The 14,146-nt window shown below is 41.8% G+C and overlaps 1 protein-coding gene across 1 annotated transcript in view; it reads right to left on the reverse strand.

The window, feature by feature from the left end:
* Positions 1-243: 243 nt before the first annotated feature.
* Positions 244-14,146, reverse strand: part of EGF (epidermal growth factor) — a 72,622-nt gene continuing 58,719 nt past the window's right edge. Inside the window, exons 16-21 of the mRNA XM_014544719.1 lie at positions 12,002-12,121; positions 7,585-7,701; positions 6,695-6,820; positions 3,166-3,288; positions 919-1,063; positions 244-355 (exon numbers count right to left, since the gene is read on the reverse strand). Of these exons, the coding sequence (XP_014400205.1) occupies positions 259-355; positions 919-1,063; positions 3,166-3,288; positions 6,695-6,820; positions 7,585-7,701; positions 12,002-12,121 (728 nt within the window). The 3' untranslated portion in view covers positions 244-258. The remainder of the gene's footprint in view (positions 356-918; positions 1,064-3,165; positions 3,289-6,694; positions 6,821-7,584; positions 7,702-12,001; positions 12,122-14,146) is intronic.

A 14,146-nucleotide genomic window follows, 5' to 3' on the forward strand; every position in this document is an offset into this window, starting at 1 on the left:
CCCTCTCCCTTCCTCTCTGAAATCAATAAAAAAAATTTTTAATAATAAAAGCCTTTAAACTTATAGCATCTATTCGTGAGAATCAGAATATTTTATCACTCCTTCCTCAGGCACAGAGAAAATTATCAGTGAGTCAAAAGTCTAGCATTAGGAGGCCTACTTATTTTTCAGAACCCATGGATTCCCTCATATTGCCTTCAAAACATGGAAATAACAAAAAGTAAAAGTGAGATGGAACTAGACATTGTGAGTGTCACTTTATGAAAAGCCCCACGGGGAAGGTGTTCTGGGTGAGTGCGCAGGAGGGCCGCAGGGTTTCCGGGCCGCAGGTGACACTGCCCACTGCGAAACCACCCTGGGGACAAAGAGGGAGCAAACAGCCATCGTGACTCCATCCAGCAGTTGCCATGAAACAACAACAGCGCAAACATCAACTATTAGGAAATTAAGTTTAAAAAAATGCATATATTTCAGCTTTGAGAATGGAAGGCAAGGAGTCCAGTGTGAATATATACAACACTTGTGTAACTTCAAAAACACACCATGGACGCTCTCCATACATGTGGCCGAAAAGAAATCAACGCTGTAAGCCATTCTCTCACAAACCTAAGTTTTTCAACCAAAACGAGAAGTTTAATCCCCAGACTGTCCCAGTAGTAATATCAAGTTATTTAAGGAAAAGGGGAAATCACCCAATTCCTTAAATGTACATTTAGCACAGGCAGCTGTGGGGGTGGACGGCGTGGCATGCAGGGAGAATGCAACACACACACAATGTATAGATGCAGGTTTATCTATGTTTCCCTGAGAAAAACCTAATTATAGAAAGTGCTCCTCACTACAAATGTTGTAAGTCAGCTGGAAGCTATGGGTTGCAGGGGCACCTCTCTGGGCCACCAGAAAGGCGGCTGCACTTACTTGCATGCGTAGCGGTCCACGGCTTCAATGTACATACACATGCCGCCGTGGAGGCAGTACCCGGCGTGGGACGGGGGGCATTCCGAGTAACCATTTCTCACAGAATGGCGCCCATCCTCCTTGAGATGAGAGGGTGGAGTCGAGTCTAGAAGAATCAAAGATTCTATTTTTATTTTCTGAAGCTAGCAGCATCCTTCAGGCACAAGTATCCACTTCCCATTACGAAAGACCTACATCCATCAGTGCCCGCTTTCGCTAACCAACAGAAACCCAAAGAGGATTTTCACTTTGAGGAAGAAAAGACGAAAAGCAAAAATAGCGTTCAGTGTTTTACACGAGCCCTTAGCGAGCCAGAGGCACCCCAGCAGCGAGAGTGGCCACGCTCCTTCCCCAGGAACCACACTGGGCACCTCAGCATCAAGCTCCATAGCCTTGAACTGTCTGTATCAGTGATTCATCTCCCTTTATTCTGTGCACCTGTTAGCAAGGTGTGTTCTAAGGTATCAGAAAAGTCTACAAGCTCCTGAGGATGTGACTGGATATAATTAAGTGCATTAGGTATGATTTGGTTGGTGGTTGTTGTTATTATTTTTTTTCAAATATATTTTATTGATTTTTTTACAGAGAAGAAGGGAGAGAAATAGAGAGTCAGAAACATCGATGAGAGAGAAACATCGATCAGCTGCCTCCTGCACACTCCCCACTGGGGATGAGCCCACAACAGAGGTACATGCCCTTGACCGGGATCGAACCCCGGACCCCTCAGTCCGCAGGCCGACGCTCTATCCACTGAGCCAAACTGGTTAGGGCTATTATTATTATTATTATTATTATTATTGGTCTTGGAATGCTCAAAACTTTTTCTATATAAAATTAATGGTAGCAATTGGTCTTTCACTTTGCTTCACTTTAGCTTTTGAGTGTCAGGGGAAACCTGGATCAGTGTCAGGAACTAGTTTCTGTGAACAATTTGTGAAACGGTGCCTTTTAGTGACAGTGGAACTACCAAAGCAACAATAGTTTCACTTTCCTAACCAGACTTTCTGTTATTCGCCACGAAGAGGCCCATTCTTTCTTTAGGTTCAGTATTTTTTGACATAAAACATATTGGAGGCAAGTAAGAGAATGGTCAATCCTAAGACACCGAATGAATGCAGAGTCACTGATCTCATTATAAAAGCACATCTGTCATCCACAAACACACACATGTGAAATGACGACTAGCTCTAAGAGGGTCTCACTGAACCACAGTATCTATTTATGGCTTATAAACCACCCACCCATACACAGTCCATTACCCTTGCTGTCCTGGGAGTCTCAAAAATTTCTCCCACGCAATGATTTCTTCTAAAAACTATTTCACTTTCAGGGGGGAACCTCAGAGACAAGACTAGTCCCGCTGAGAGAAAAGAAATGCTACCACACATAGGAAATGCCAAAGTGGTAAAGTCCTTTCCCTGAATGGTTCACTGCTCTTTAAAAGGAAGACATGAGGGTATGTAGTTGACTCTGTAAATATTAGCAATCTTCCAATACCTTTAAGAAGAGCAAACTATTTGAGAAAATAAATTGTTAGAAAAAACAGACACTCAAGCAAGCCAGGACTTTCCTTTCTTAGGATGCATTCTGGTTGCAGCACGGAGCTGGATAAATAGCTGTCGGGGGTAACTAGTAAAGGGGACGAGTCTGATCCCGCCTCCGGAGCTCCAAGGCAAGCCCCCTGCTGGGGTGTGATGGTGAGAAGAGGCTGGGTTATGGGGAGAGGGTTCAGGAAGCAGGAGTTGACTATTATGAACATTTTTTTTTAAAAAAGGAGAAAAAAAGAGCTGGAATTCTAATCAGATCAAGAAATACTAACTTTTTGAAGTAAAATTTTAAAATCCTTGAAAGTGACTCAAAATGCGAAAGGTCCAGACATCCTCCTCAACCTGCCCGGCCCTGCGGTTCCCCCAGCAGCCCGAGAAACTGACACCACAACCCGGGGCATTCGCTGCAGTTAAAGAGCCGCCTGTGTTGCCTCCTTCACTGAACTGTGAGTAATGAAGACGGATTTATCCCAGATGCTATCAAAATTAAGAAACAGACCATTGCACATTCTCAAGCCCGGCATCAACCTCATCAGGAAAGCAAACCGGACAGCCTGGTGGGACCAAATGCTTTCTGGAATCTCAAATGCAAACACACTGGGGTACCGCATTTTCCCAATCCAGCTCCTCCCCCTTGGATCTAGATAACCCACCAACCTACCGGGGCAAATCCGCCGGGGTTCAGACAGGCTGCTGGCACACAGGCAGGTGTAGTTTCCCTCTGTGTTTGTACAGGTGGAATTTTCCCCACAGGTGTGCACGCCCAGCTGGCACTCGTCAATATCTGCCGGGAAAGGGGGAGTAGGGATAATGGGGTATGGAGGAGGAAAGCAGGTCAGACAATGAGAAAACCCAACATTCGAGGAGAGTATCTTCGAGTTTGATCGTGCGGCACGATCTCAGAGCTCTGCACGTCGTCAGATCCAAAATGTTTCATCATGAACGTTGGTGAGAGAGATGAGCAGGGTCGCTGGGCTGCAAGCGGTTCAGGGGAACTTCTACATAAGGCTGGCGTTCTCCTACTGCTTGGAGGGAAAGGGAACTTCCCAACACAGGTAGCTCAGTGGGAAAGCTGGCGATTGGGAAGTGATCTCTAGACAAGCATTTAGAAGGTCAGCTTACACCAAAGAAAACATTGCTGCCTTTTTAACATAAACATAAACTAAGTCATCACTTTCTGTGCCAGCTACCCACCTTCTCCTTTCTCGGTTACCACCCTATCACGCAGGTCCCTCCTCTCTATAAGAAGAGCCTGACTACATCCCCTGCATCCTGCCCTCTCTGCACCACCCCCAAGCACCAGTGCCAGGCTAATCTTCCTGAACCACGTCTCCCATCCCTGCACCACGTGATTCCAATGCTGCCCAATATGGTAGCCATTGCCATAGGGGAGTGCTGGGCACCCGGACCACGGCCAGTCCACGTGGGGCTGTTCTAGAGAAATAAAACCCCAATGACTAACCCTCAGATTCTCATCTTCCACAAATGTAACCCAATGCACCGGTTAGCAACTGAACTGTATCCCCCAAAATTCACATGTTGAATCCCTAACTCCCATGGTGACTATATTTGGAGAAAGGGCCTAAGGGAAGTAATTAAGGTTAAATGAGGTCCTAAGAATGGGGCCCTGATCCAATAGGATTGGTGTCATTATAAGAGGAAGAGACATCAGCTCTCTCTCTCTCTCTCTCTCTCTCTCTCTCTCTCTCTCTCTCCCTTTCTCTCTCTCTCTCTCTCTATCTCTCCCTCCCTCACTCCCCCCTCTCTGCATGAGCCACAGAGAAGTGTGTGTGTGTATGTGTGTGTGTGTGTGTGTGTGTGCTGCAAGAAGGCAGCGTCTGTAAGCCGGGGAGAGCCCTCACCAAGAACTGAATGAGCTGGCACCTTGATCTGGGACATCTAGCCTCCAGAACTGTGAGAAAATAAATGTCTTGTTTAGGCCACCCAGTCTGCACAGAAGACAAGGACACTACCTTAACCAGCCTCGGTTTCTGCTTTCTCTCACATACAACCTACAGGCAGTGCTCAATGAGGCTACTTTCTACCCCTTCACGTTTCTGCCTAGCAAAAATTCACGCCTGCAAAATAATCCTTCCTCAGTGATGTCTTCCCCCAAACCTGCAACAGGTATTTCTCCCAGTTCTGAGCTTCCACTGCAGTTTTCACTTCTCTTATGATGCTTGCCTTTCTTCACCACTCATCACAGCTGTGTTTCTCTTAAATCATTCTTCTTGCAAGCAAGGACTGCCTTTATCACCTTGGTATTCCCCCCCAGTTCCTAGTGCTGCGCCGTTGTACAAATAGAGGCCCATTAAATATCTGTGTCATTGAATCACGATCCTGAATGGCTCAAATTGAGCCTTTTTATTTTTTTGTATATATTGTATTGATTTTTTACAGAGAGGAAGGGAGAAGGATAGAGAGTTAAGAAACATCGATGAGAGAGAAACATCGATCAGCTGCCTCTTGCACAGCCCCTACTGGGGATGTGCCCGCAACCAAGGTACATGCCCTTGACCAGAATTGAACCTGGAACCCTTCAGTCTGCAGGCCGTCTCTCTATCCACTGAGCCAAACCTGTTAGGGCTCAAATTGAGTCTTTTTAAAAACTGACTTCCTGTTACTATTTCTATGAGCTATCACCCTGAGATTGAAAGAGCTTTTGCAAGAAGCAAAAACAAAGATAGACTTTTGGCCAAGAAGCACAGCTACTCTTTACAATAAGAATAACAACTCTTCTATATAGCACTGTATCTATATCTATATCTATATCTATATCTATATCTATATCTCTATATCTGGAGAGGGAGGGAAGGAGGAGATGGAAGATGAGAGGGAGAGGGAAAGGGTAGGAGCCAGCTCACTGCTTCTATGGGGCAGGCTGGGCCCTTCCTTTCTCTTCAAAGTAAATTAAATATACAGCCTGTTTGTCTAAATTATCTATGAGCCAGCTTAATTAGAGCAGTGACATTTTCCTGACTGACAGCCAAATATGTGCTCAAAATAGCACTTACAGATGTCTGTGAACTCCACAAAACTAATCTGATAAAGGTCTGATTTAAATCAGCCAGATCCTGGAAGATGAATGATATTTCATCTTTAATCTCAACATATAGGAGAAAGCAGGACCATTTTAGTTTCTTACCAGGGTATCTGCCCCTCGCTGTAAAAAGATTTTTATGTTTTCAGCAGGAAAATAAAACACTCAGAGACATTTTGAAGCCCCGTACAACCTTAGACACCCACTTCACTGGGTGCGAGGGCTGCAGGCAGGCCTTCACTTGCTCGGTGATGCTACACTTCTGACACTTGGCATGGGACAAGACAGCCACTGCGTGAACTCCCCTCCAACAAGCCACACCCAGACCTTGGCAGAGGCTAGTGGTTATGAAAGAGGTTTAATCGTTCATTATTTGTGTCTAAATGCCAGTGGCGTGAGTCTTTCATCTATTATCAAGAGCCACCGAAGAGCCCTTTTCACAGAACCACACCTCTTTTCCTTTACACACACACACACACACACACACACACACACACACACACACACTAAAACCTATATCTGCAGTTCACAGCTGTTCCATTGCCAAATATGGTGACAAAGAAAATGTTCAATTCCACCCAGGATGGCTCAAGGAATGGAGTATTATTATTTTTAATAATATTTTGATTGCTTTTTTTTTCTTTAGAGAGAGAGAGAGGAAGGGAGAGGGAGAGAGAAAGAGAAACATTGATGTGAGAATGGAACATCGATCATCTGCCTCCTGCATGCCCCATACTGAGATTGAACCCACAATCTGAGCACATGCACCCCCTACCAAAATTGAACCAGCAACCCCTCAGTGCACTGGATGACAGCGAACCAAGCCACACTGGCCGGGGATCAAGGTATGCAGTATTGAAGAGGCCCTGGCGTCACTCGAACCCAGACAAAAGAACTAGAAAGGCAGAGGGGCGAATGGCCTCTGCTGGGTGCTGTCGCTGACGAGTGCAAGAACAGTACACGGGCACAAGCTTGACTATGCACCAAGAACTGAAAGATGTCCGTTTGAACAGGCCACACAACTCCTTTTAGTCTTAACATGTACGTCACCCAGTCATATCCTGCCTTTTCTTGGCCCACCACACCCAGAGCATTCCATGATTGTCCAAGGCCTGCCTCCGCCCACCCACCTGAGCACACAAACTCTTACCAAGACAGTGAGTCCCATTTCCTCGGTAGCCTTCTGAGCACGTGCAAACATAGCTGCCTTCTGTATTGATGCACTTGGAGGAGGGGTGCGGGCAAACCGCGATACCCATCTCACATTCATCCATATCTGTGGGCAAATGATGAACTAATGAAACACATAGGCCTTTCTAGGTTAAATGAGGATACGAGGAAAGAATAAGTATAATCTTAAATATGATCATTCAGTTGTTTACAGAGACTGCAAATGCAATGCAAACCCAGAAAGCTCATGTCTCAGTCGATTTTTACAGATCCCTCACATGTCTGATTAGCTACATATGTGTAAGTAAGTCACTTTGTGCCAGAGTTTCAGGCCATAAGGACTGAGACTTTTTACAGTAATCGCTAACTTAATAATTTTGAGGTAATCAATGTAAAATAGAAGCCGATCCATCACAGTCTATTTAATAAACTAAAACATATGACCTAAGCTTTTGGAGGAAAAAAGGCTGTGTTTTTATTGGAATTGTTGGTTTTATAAATTTGACTTGAACTCAAATTCATACTTCTGAACTAATTATAAATTCTTCTCCTTAATGTCAACTCCATATATAATGTAATTTTAACATAAACTCAATGTAATGTAACAACATACTATGTTTCATAATTCTATACATGCCACCCATTATCTTCTTTGTTGTTGTTGTTGGTTAAAGTATTACATATGTCTCCTCCCCCCCACCACTCCCACCCCCGAGGGCAAGCCCATTATCTTTTTAGCTAATACCAAATAATTTATTCAATCCTGCTGATTACATAAGTCCTTCAGGAGATTTTTGAACCCATTTGATCTGAGAGAATGTTTCTGGTTCACTATTTTCCACAGTTATGTACATTGACCTTCACTCTTACCAGAACATACTTTTCCATCCCCAGCAAATCCTCTCAAACACTGGCACGTGGCAACCTCTTCCTCTGAGACGCACCAAGAGTGCGGACCACATCCCACGGGACTACAGTCATCTTCATCTGCAAAGAGCGAGAACCCCATCAGATTGTTTCTATACCTCAAAGGTGACAATGGGCTTTCATGTTCTGGGTTCTACTGAACACTCCAGTGTGCCCCTTTCCAAGTTCTGGGACAGGTTATTCTCCAAATAGAAACACTGCTGACCTGGAAGTTATATCCATCTTAAAGGGCTCACACGCCTTATGTTCTCATTTACATGCTCTCATCAAATCTTTAGTCCTAAAGAAGTGTTTGGTGTTCAAACAGCCCTGCATGAACTTATTTACAATTTTTAAAAGCATTTAAAATTTGAATTATAACATTTCTAGGAGTAAATGGACTCAAGTTTCAGAAGGTTTATAGCTTATTTGAGAATTCCCAACCATAATGACATACAAAAGAGGTCAATATGTTCTTATCCCTCAAAGACACACAGTGTAATATATAGCAAGTAGCTCTGTGTACTAACATGGCAAAGAGATTCAATCATAAAGATTTAGTGTTGATTTACTAAAATTACATTTCATATATAATAGAATATGTATGTTTATTATCAAGATTTATGCAGAGACTTGCAAACCTCAAGGCACTTTTACAAAGTCATGAACCATATAAACTAAATGCTGTAAATGGATCATTTCATTTCATACTCCATTAAATGCAAATGCCCCAGGGGACAGAGTTGCATGCTGAGCCATAAACATGAGCAAGTCCCCCTCTACCCTCCTGCCCTTTAACTACTATATAATCACTCTCCAAATGCCCCCTCCCTTTTGGAGTTGGGGGGATCTGACATACCACAGTAGGATATAAACTGTCATCTGTCTATTCACTAGTAAGTTTGCTCATCTGAGTATAGAAGAGGTCAAACGTGCCCATAAATTTAAAGAAAGTTAAATGATCAAAGTAGGATTTGATGCCATGTGAACGCAGACTTGGGTAATTGTGTTTGATTTGCTTAGCTATTTCAGTAAGATTTCTCTTGTGGGAAAACATACCTTTCAGGCTTGCCTGATAATGTGTCACTCCTGACTCTTAAAGATGGATAACTTCAGACTAAATCAATTACCCATTTGATTCGGCATTTATCTGGAGGACTAGCTTCCAAATCACAAGGCTGTTCAGAGTGTGTGGTGGACAGTATTCAATTACTCAAGACATTTTAAATCACTTGCACAATTATCTTAAATTAGAATCTGATTCAGGATTTATTTGGTAACTTGCAAACCCTAAGGTTGCTTTGCACAATAAAAAGCAATGGATGTGCAATTGTGGGAGGGATGGGCTATAGCCAAAGTTCTTTCTACCTTAAACTAGCTCTGGAAAGAAGGAATACCTGGGTTTTGCAATCCTCTTCTCTAAAATACAAGTGACAATTTCTGTCCAGTCTACTTTACATGATTGTTGAATGTACTTGGAGAAAAAGTGATCTTTAAAACTCCTTTGAGAATTATAAAATATTATGCATATCTAAATAAGGATGATAAGGAAGAAGCATGCTATGACGCCTGAATCACAATTTGCCTTACCACACTAGAGAAGATTCTGGGGCCTGTTGGTAAAATTAATAATTTCATTCAAAAGTACCTAATGCATACCGGATCCTAATGAGAGCCAAAATACAGTGATGGGGAATATAGACAAGGACCCTGCTTTCTTATATAATTAACTAGAGGCCCAGTGCACAAAATCGCAATCCAGACCCACTGGCTCCTAACCACGCACCTGCCTGCCTGCCTGAGGCCCCTAACTGCTCCCCTGCCAGCCTGATCCCCCTAACTGCTCTCCCCTCTGGCCCGGTCCCCCTAGCTGCCTAACTGCTCTCCCCTGCCAGCTTGATTCCCCTAACTGCTCTCCCCTGCTGCCCTGATTGCCCTAACTGCCTATCTTCTCTCCTCTCCTGGCCTGATCCCCCTAACTGCCTATCTGCGCTCCCTTCCTCTCCACGCCCTGCGGACCCCAGCGCAGGCATGCGAAGAGCTCTCCGCCGCAGCCCTGCCCCCACCCTGATTGGTCATTATGTGACGGCATCCCAACCAATTTGCATATTCCTCTATTATTAGTATAGATTATTTAAGTACAGGTATGATAAGCACTCTTCATAAAATAATCCCTAGTTCTAAGAGAACTGAAGTGGTTCTCACCTGGATCAGGAGACTAGGAAAGGCTTTCTGAGCAAGGACATATAAAGCTGAGGTCTGGCCGGGCCAGCATGACTCAGTGGTTGAGCCAAGAGGTCCCAGTTCAACTCCCAGTTAGGGCACATGCCTGGGTTTCGGGCTTGATTACCAGTGTGGGGCATGCAGGAGGCAGCCAATCAATGATTCTCTTTCATCATTGATGTTTCTATCTCTCTCTCCCTCTCCTTTCCTCTCTGAAATCAATAAAAAAATTTAAAAATCAATACATTAAAAAAAAAGCTGAGGTCTGAAGGATTTGCAGGACTTGGAAGGATTAGAAAGAGCACTGTGGGCCAAGAACACAGCACCTGCATTCTACCAGTAAGACCAGGGTAACTGAAGCAGGCCACAGAAAGCCGAGGACAGAAGGGCACACATCTTGGTTGGTGAAGTGAGTAAGGGTTAGTTTATCTAAGGGCCCAACAGGCCACATTACGAATTTTAAATTTTATTCATGAACTAGAATCATTCATAATTTTAGTAGATTTGACAATGAAATTTTTATGATTGAGTCTCTTTGTCATATTATACACAGATCAACTGGCTACAAATCAATGTGTGTCTTTGGGGAATAAAAATATATTGACCTAAAATCCAACATAGAGTTTTCAAGCTCTTTTTAGTATAGAAACTTTTTTGAAATGAAATCTCACTCATAAATAAGACCCCTCAGCCTAACACAGGTAGAACTACAATTTTATAAGCAAAGACAAAATAGAACACAATCCAAGTATGAAAAGATTAGGTCATTTTAACCAAGACAATCAATTCCATCTATTCTACACAAGGCACAGTATGTCTCCAGATGAGAACCAAACACAGCCTATGATATATACATTCCAAATATTTGGCCATTTCATCACTCTTCCATTTCAACCCATGTGCCTAAATTACTGTCATTTATCTTGATCTTTAAATCCCCCAAACATTAGTCTTTCAAAATATACTCTATGAACCTCTAGGGATCTCAAGTGACTTTGAAAGTTTCTCGATACTGTTCATATTTATATTGTTTTATTCCATCACATTGTTTGTCTCCACATCAGACCATGATCTCGGAGACTGGGGCGATATTTATCTCATCATGGCAACCAGCACTTAGCATGATGTGTGACAAATAAATAGTTATTAAATGAATAATATTCCTAATGCGACAGTGTTTTCCAGTTCTCATTTTCTTGACATGAATTAATTATTTGGTCATAATTTTTTAAAATCTTTGGTCAAGTCACTAACTTCATATATCTTAGTCTCAGTTTTTATATCTGTAAGATGATGTGCTGTGGTAAGTATCAAATTGAAGGATAAAGTGCCTGGTAAACTCTAAAGCTCCAAATAAATTATCATTGCTAAAAATATCCACCTCTTTGTATTGTATTTAAAAATCACACTGATAAGTTCTTATGAGAAGGGATAAGACTTAGACATTAACAAATTAGTGTGCAGATCATAAAAGTTGGACGAGCACTTTGTTAAGTGTAGTGTCCTACTGTGGAGTTTCCAAACATATTTTAAGTCACAGACACTGTTAAAATCTTACTCCGCTGCACTGATTGAAGGGCAGAGACCTAGCCTGAGAAGGTGTGGGGTTTGCAGAAGACCTAGGGCTGAGCTAAATCCAATTTGAAAACCACTGGTCTCATGAGTGAATACAGAATATAAAAGAATTATGTTCCCTAAAGTTGTTAAATACTGAACAAATAACTTAGCAATTTGGTGATAAATGTGCCATATAGAAGGAAAATTCTAATAGTTGCTATTTGTGGACTTTCTGGAGCAGCTGAAGCAAATGACCTATATTTTCTTATCAATTACTATCTACTTTCACACTAATGGAAGTACAGCTAGATGGGCCAAATATCAAAACTACAAGGTGTGGGGGATACACTCAAATCTGTTCTGTCTTATTTTTCACCCCTGTTTCCAAGTTAGATTTCTTCCAAGAAGGTTCAGTGCAGAGTCTCAATGAATAAAGTTCATGTCCAGTCTAATATGGGGTCCAAAGTTGGAGTCCAAAGTTGGGCTTCACTAGTTTTGTGTAGATTTAGCCAACATTAAGTTAGAGGATAATTCAGAATTTTAATTGGTAGGATGGAAATTGTCGGGACCAAAGCTGTACTGGAGGATTTATTATTCATACCTGACACCATGATTTCAGCCACCAGCATATGTTGAGATTCTGTAATGTTATCTTCAAATCCTCGACTGCTGGATAAGATGCCTGATGGCATTACTTGATTACTTAGATCTGCGTTGCTACCTATTGAAGGTCAACAGATATAATTAATTTATCTTTTATGATTCAAAAAATGTTGTATTTAATTTATATTTATGGCTCTTTTTTGGGTGTGAATTCAGATTCATTCTTACAGTAAGAGCATTCAAGGAAACTATCAGGGTCTTGGTGACTTAGAAAACCTCACCTGCTATACCACACCATCCCAGCTTTACTCCATGCAACTGATGGTTGAGGAAAGGGAGGCAGTGGGGGTGAGAGACAGGACATTTTTAGGTATTGGCAAAAAAACAATAAGAGTGAAATACTACAATCCTTATAAATATACTCAACCCATAATCATAGACTGTCATTACAAGGGAAAATTAGTGGTCTGATCTCCCCAACCTGACTTTCATATGCACTCCTCCTTTAGGCTGTTTCAAGACTTATTTTTGCCTGATTTTTTTATTCAGAAATGTGGAGGAGCATAAATAAGCCATAATTTAATATAGGCATAGGATCTATACAACCTCTGAGACATGGAAAAATTAGATCCCCTAAAACACCAAATATTCTCTCTAAGTATGGTGCATGGATCCCTGAGGTTCCATTGCATGGAGTCTATAAGGTCAAGCTATTTTTATAAAAGGCAAATAACATTGATGTTTTTTGTCTTTTTTCACTGCGTCTACATTGATACTGATGGGCAAAAGTAATGATGGGTGAAATTCAGTGCCTTAGCATGAATCAAGGCCATGGCATCAAACTCTACTAGTGCTCATGTTCTTCACTGCCACATACACTCACACACACACACACACACACACACACACACACACACACACACACACACACACACACACACACACACACACACACACACACACACACACACACACACACACACACGCGCGCGCCCATACATTTCACTTTCACTTAAGAAGATCCATGATAAAGAGTAAGAATGATTAATTTTTAAACATCTCGACCATGGAATATTTGGCTCTTTGATATTCTGTATAATAAAATGGAAAGTACACATAAAACACTCTGTTATCTGTGAAAATACTGAATTATGATGGTTGTCTGAAGGAAAATCACTTGTATGTTCTTTGAGTTGCAAGTTGAAACTAGCCTCTTTTTTCACTGAGCATAATTTTCACTCAAAAGAATGACTGATAAACTATGTTATTAACACTTAAAGGTTTGGCAAGCGTTTTTTTGAGAAATGAATGAAGTGAGCCTGCCACTTCAAGGGAAACAACTCACAGTACTTGTTGCCAATAATAAAATTTGAGCTTTCAAGTGAAAAGTAGAATTATAGAAAATGTTTTCATCTACCACGAGCTTGACAAAAATCTCGATACTCAAAGACTTTTCTGAGGAGTTCGAAGATAATAATAAATTAATGTGATTTCTGTATATTAATGTGACAATTGGAAGGCCTGCATAACTCAACCATATTTTCAAATGACCAAAACATGATGCTAATAAACCATGCAAGGTAAAATAGAGCCACTCAAAGCACAAAACAGACCCCTGGATTTTAATGTGTCAGAAGGCAAAAAAGTTCGTTGATATGGTTTCAGATTCCACATTGCAACTAAACTCTAAGAAACTACCAACTATAAAGTTCTGACATAGTATCAAATAAAAAATACAAAAAAGGGCATCTGAGAAAGCTAAGTATTCCCCCTTTTCTAACTCTATGTCTCTGTGAGACCAAATTTTCTTCATGTGCTTCAACCAAAACAACACAGTAACAAATTTAACCTACAAGCAGATATGAGACTCCAGCTGCCCTCCACTAAATCAGATATTAAAGATATAAAGGAAAACCAATGCCATCTTCTTACTGCATATTTTTGTTTGGAAAAATATAATTATTTCAGCTCAGCTGGTGTGGATCAGTGGTTGAGCGCTGACTTATGAACCAGGAGGTCACAGTTTGATTCCCGATCAGGGCACATGCCTGGATTGCAGGCTCAATCCCCAGTTGGGGGCATGCAGGAGGTAGCCAATCAATGATTCTCTCTCATCATTGATATCTCTATCTCTCTCTCCCTC

Source organism: Myotis brandtii, unplaced genomic scaffold (genome assembly GCF_000412655.1).
Source record: "Myotis brandtii unplaced genomic scaffold, ASM41265v1 scaffold38, whole genome shotgun sequence".
NCBI lineage: Eukaryota > Metazoa > Chordata > Mammalia > Chiroptera > Vespertilionidae > Myotis > Myotis brandtii.